General features: G+C 51.6%; 1 protein-coding gene across 1 annotated transcript; it reads left to right on the forward strand.

Annotated features, from left to right (window-relative positions):
• Positions 1–361: 361 nt before the first annotated feature.
• LOC129386997 (uncharacterized) lies at positions 362–4,007 on the forward strand. Its single transcript, XM_055075617.1, has 2 exons — positions 362–1,106; positions 3,559–4,007. The coding sequence occupies exons 1-2, from the start codon at positions 461–463 to the stop codon at positions 3,891–3,893; spliced, it is 981 nt and encodes a 326-aa protein (XP_054931592.1). The 5' UTR covers positions 362–460; the 3' UTR covers positions 3,894–4,007.
• Positions 4,008–4,551: the final 544 nt, after the last annotated feature.

Raw genomic sequence — 4,551 nt, forward strand, 5'->3', positions numbered from 1 at the left:
TTGGTGCGGTAACACACATGCGGAAGCTGGTTAACCTCCCTACCTTTCCTTCTTCCCTTCTCTCTCTTTTTCCGCCTCCGTAGCGTTCCGTTCATTACGACAGAAAGTTGTCCGCGAGTATATTACTATATTGCTACTTTCTCTTAAAGTTAAGCACATTCAACGCGTGGCCTTTTCTTTATTATTACGGTTACTGCGATAGCAATTCTATGGACACCCCAAATTGATTCTCGCCGTCGGCGTTGCCGTGAGGTTTCGCATGTATTTGTTTCTTAACCTTTTCAATCACGATTCGTGGCTTATCCCTTGTAGTGGGTTGCGGCATCTTACTGACGACCAACCAATCGAACGCGCTGGAATCTGGAGGGGCTGCGGCAGCTTCGCTGTCGCCTACACAGCGTAGTCTCGTATTCTACGCCTGCTTACGTCTCGAGTCAGCGGCGTCCCGGATCATCTCACAATGCGTCCCGACCCGGTCATGGACTTGGTTACGCTGGTCGCCATCATGCTGGGGGCGATCATGCTGTTCGTGCTGCTCTGGCTGCTGGTGCGCAAGTACAGCGTCGCTCCAGTCGCGGAGCCGCCCAGGGGCGACGAGACGCTGGCCGACGGCGCCTCTTCGCACAGGCGCGCCAGCAAGACGTCGCAGCAGCGCCCGCCCGTCGGAGCGGGTGCGGACGGATCGAGGGGCGCGTCTTCGGCTCCCGAACGAGGCCTCCCCGACGCCGCGCACAAGCCGTCCATTGCCACAGGGCGCACGGCCCCGCTGGCGCCCAGTTCGGGACCGGATGCGGTGCCGCCTCCCGGCGTAGAGTGTTCGGGTGCGACGGACCTTCCGGCGACTCCCGACGAGCGTCCGAAAAAACATGGCGCTAAGGCAGCGGCGGCTGCGGTCGCCGCTTCGGTGCCTAAGCAAGCCGGGAACGCTGCGGCGGGAGAAAAGAGGCCCGAGAGTTCGGCGCCTGAGAGCCTAGACCACAGCGTCGTTCGGAACAAGCCGAAGGCGTCGTCGGGATGGGTCTTCGCCGTCACAGGGGACAAGCTTCCTGATCAGCCTTCGAGAACGAATAGCGCGGAGGACGCAAATGCTGCAGCTACTGGCACAGGTGAACCATCGTCAATGGCATTTTCCAGAAATGCATTCGCACCCTCAGCGGCAGCCGCAAGGCGCTATGGGAAGTCTCCGGCGGCAGGCGCTCCGACTTCCCACGCTGCACAAGAATAGCTGTGTGGCCGAGTTGGTGTAAGTTCGTGGCGCGTTTTTTGCAGTACGAAGCACTGAGGTGCGGAAAGAAAAGAAAAAGAACGAAACGTTAGGGAAAGCATACACGAGCGCTTCTTTCGCTGAACCTTCGTTCTTTCTCGTTTCTTTTCGCACTCCAGTGCTTCGCGCGGCAAAAAATCGCGCCATGAACTTTCCCGTATTGCGGCTGCCTCTGAAGGTGCGCATGTATTTACGGAAAGATCGATTGCTTTCAACACAATGACAAGGGTACTTAGTGAGAGTTGGATGTGGAAGGCAGGGGGCGTTCCTTTTGGAGCCTGATAGTTTTCGTCAAGACAGGCGCCAGAACCATCGTCCCATGAGTGTGAGGGTGCGCAGGCGAGCAAGCAAGCAACCAAGCACACAGGCAAAAACGAGGACTATAAACAGTTTATCGGGCGAACTTTGTGTCCACTAAACCACGATGCAACTCGATGCGCCGATAACAAGTGCCGTTGGTTGTCGTCGAACTCAATCACGGCGCTTGCGTGCGACCGTTTCTTGTAAATGCGGCATCGGCTCTTCCAGGCATGTTCGCGGTGACCACGTAAATTCTGTAACATGCCCCGAAAGAAGCAGCACTTTAAAAATTGGATACGACAGGTGGGTCTTGCTAGAAAAGAGTGCTGTAGTCGAAATGTACGAGTCCCGTATCATCGCGAGAGTAATTTATGTGACAGCACAACTGATAGCTTTTGCCCCGTCAAAATGCGGCCGCCGTGGCCGGTTAACTTGCACACTATATCCCGCTACTTCTCTCAGATAGTCACATTACGGGCTACACAAAACTCATTCATATGCACTCTCTTAAGAGTACTGTATATGCCAACAAGCTGCTGATTTCTTGCTAACACTTATTATTTTTTTTTCATGAGGAATGCCTAATTACGCAAAGTGTAATGACGAGCAGTTGCTAACGTTATGAATAAAAAAATGCGAACACCGTTTTATATTAATTGCGATAACGGCTTATCAATCTACGAAAACTATCCGAAAAATATTCGACATTAATTCGCTCCTGGCACTATTCGATTCGTATTCGATTCGGTCTCAAAAATTATTCTCATAATATCATATGCTATCAATGAAGCAGGTACATGAATATAGCGGAAACAAAATGAAGTTTCCGGAGAACGGTTTTGCATATTACATACCTTCCACATCACGTTATAAGCGACGCATATCGTTGCGTAAATAACGTAGGTAAAGCGCAACAATCTTATGGGAAGGAGAAACGAAGAGACAGGAAAGAACGCTGTACCACTTATTGTTACACTTATCACTTATCCCTGCGTGCTGCTCCGGCTCTATCAACGGCGGGATCAGACCCCGTGTTCCAACGCGTCCAGGTAGGGCTGCCGTGCCGACCGTTCGAGATCACCATCGGCACCGGCGCCTGGCTGCGCGTTCTCACCAATGCCCTTTAATATAATGCCTCTTAACACCATCGCTGTGAGAAAAAAAATAATTGACAGTCACTTTAGTATCCTGACGTGACTTCGATACGAAAGAAAGCATAATGACTTCTCTAATACGCCCATGATATTCGGCGTCACACGTTGTCACGTCTGCTTCACAACTCGACCTTAATCCACCTTCATTGTTTCATCTACCTTACTTCACTTTACTCCATCTTAAGTCAACTACTCTAATTTGTTCTAACTTTTATTCCTTTACGTCACTTTGTTCACTTTTATTCATTTACTTTCCTCATCATTTCATAATTACTATTAATCAACGCCGGCTCTTCTGCCTCATGAGATATACAATGCTTTCGCATTAAAGAGAAAGAGAGAGAACTCGGCGGGAACGTAGCACCGCTGACTCATCAGTTAGATAGTGATGATTGTGAACAGCTGCGCGGACGTGCGTCGCGGGCAAGGTAACACGCTCATTTACAAAGTAACTCGCATCCCCTGCGATTTCGTACACACTGCGACGCGATCGCACACGCTCCAACACACCTGGAGTGTTCGGTTACAGACCGAAGCCCTGCCTCCCAGCACAGCAGCCGAATGCTGGAACCACGACCGCGCGCGCATGCCTTCTCTCGCACCAAAGTCTCTCGTTGAAGCCCGGCGTCAGATGCCAGTTTCTCACATTGTTCCCTACGCGACAGCCAGCGCTTTCAGCTAGACTCCACTGCCTTCGGGATCGGGCCACATTTTCCGTCAGCCGGATAGCTACAAAGCATGCCAGGTCCGCCTTCGATGCCATTCAAATTTAAAAAAAAATAGCGAGGTACGTCGTTCACCGTTAAGCTTCTTCTTCCGCCGGCGTCGGCGACTGTGCAGGGAAGCGTTCGTCGTACGAAGAGGAACAAGATGCAGCCGGCATCGGGAGGACGTCTGGAGGCCAGGCGGCGGACCAGACGGCGCATGAGGAGAACAGCGGCATGGCGTCGGCGGAGCTGACGACGACCAAGGAACACCGGCGTCACAAGAAGAAGTCCAAGAAGCAGCAGCGCGAGGGCGGCGGCGTAGGCAGCGCAAGCGCCGGGAGCCCGCCCGAAGTCGGTGCCGACGCCGACACCACGACCACCACCAAACGGAAGCACAAGTCCCGGCGCGGAAAGGACTCCAAGTGCGTTGGCGTCGCGTGCGCGACCACAGGAGCAAACTTTAGCTAGAGACCAACTTCGATTTTCCCTATTCAGATAAACGTAATACGCAGAAATGCTACAATTCAGCAAGGTTCAACGTTCGAGGAAAACGCGTCAGGCGAGTGGTCGAAATAAAACGAGCACTCGGGGCCGCCACGGGTCTCTTGTTAACAATGGCAAGACGGAATATTGGGCAAGTTTGGTATGCTTTCGTGGTTGCTAGCCGAAAATGAGATACACGCACAAGTCGGGAGACGAAGGATGCGCTTGGTAACTGTCCCTAGTTTGTGAACAAGGGTACCGTAGCTGTCCCTAATCATCAATCATGTTTTTCTTTCACGCTTAAGCGAGTGCTCGTTTTATTTTGACCACCTAATTCGACAAGATTGATTTCAACTTCAGTTTGTTGTGTTTAAGAAAGGTGTACCGCAAGTGCTGCAGTATATGCCGAACATGAATATAGGTCGGCCCCTATATATTGAGCTCGCCGAGAAATAAAGATAGTTCGAATATAGGTCAACCAATATCTTTTCAGCAAAAGGAAAAGCTTTTGAAGATAACACAAATTTACTTACCGCGAGCTCGGCTACTAAATCTGGCGGTCAGTCGATGTCACAAGCTGCGTCCTCTTCGCAACTGCTATAGAGTATGCGTACTCGTCGGATGCTTCTCAGGCGTCATCGGC

This window comes from Dermacentor andersoni, chromosome 11 (genome assembly GCF_023375885.2).
Source record: "Dermacentor andersoni chromosome 11, qqDerAnde1_hic_scaffold, whole genome shotgun sequence".
Classification (NCBI taxonomy): Eukaryota; Metazoa; Arthropoda; class Arachnida; order Ixodida; family Ixodidae; genus Dermacentor; species Dermacentor andersoni.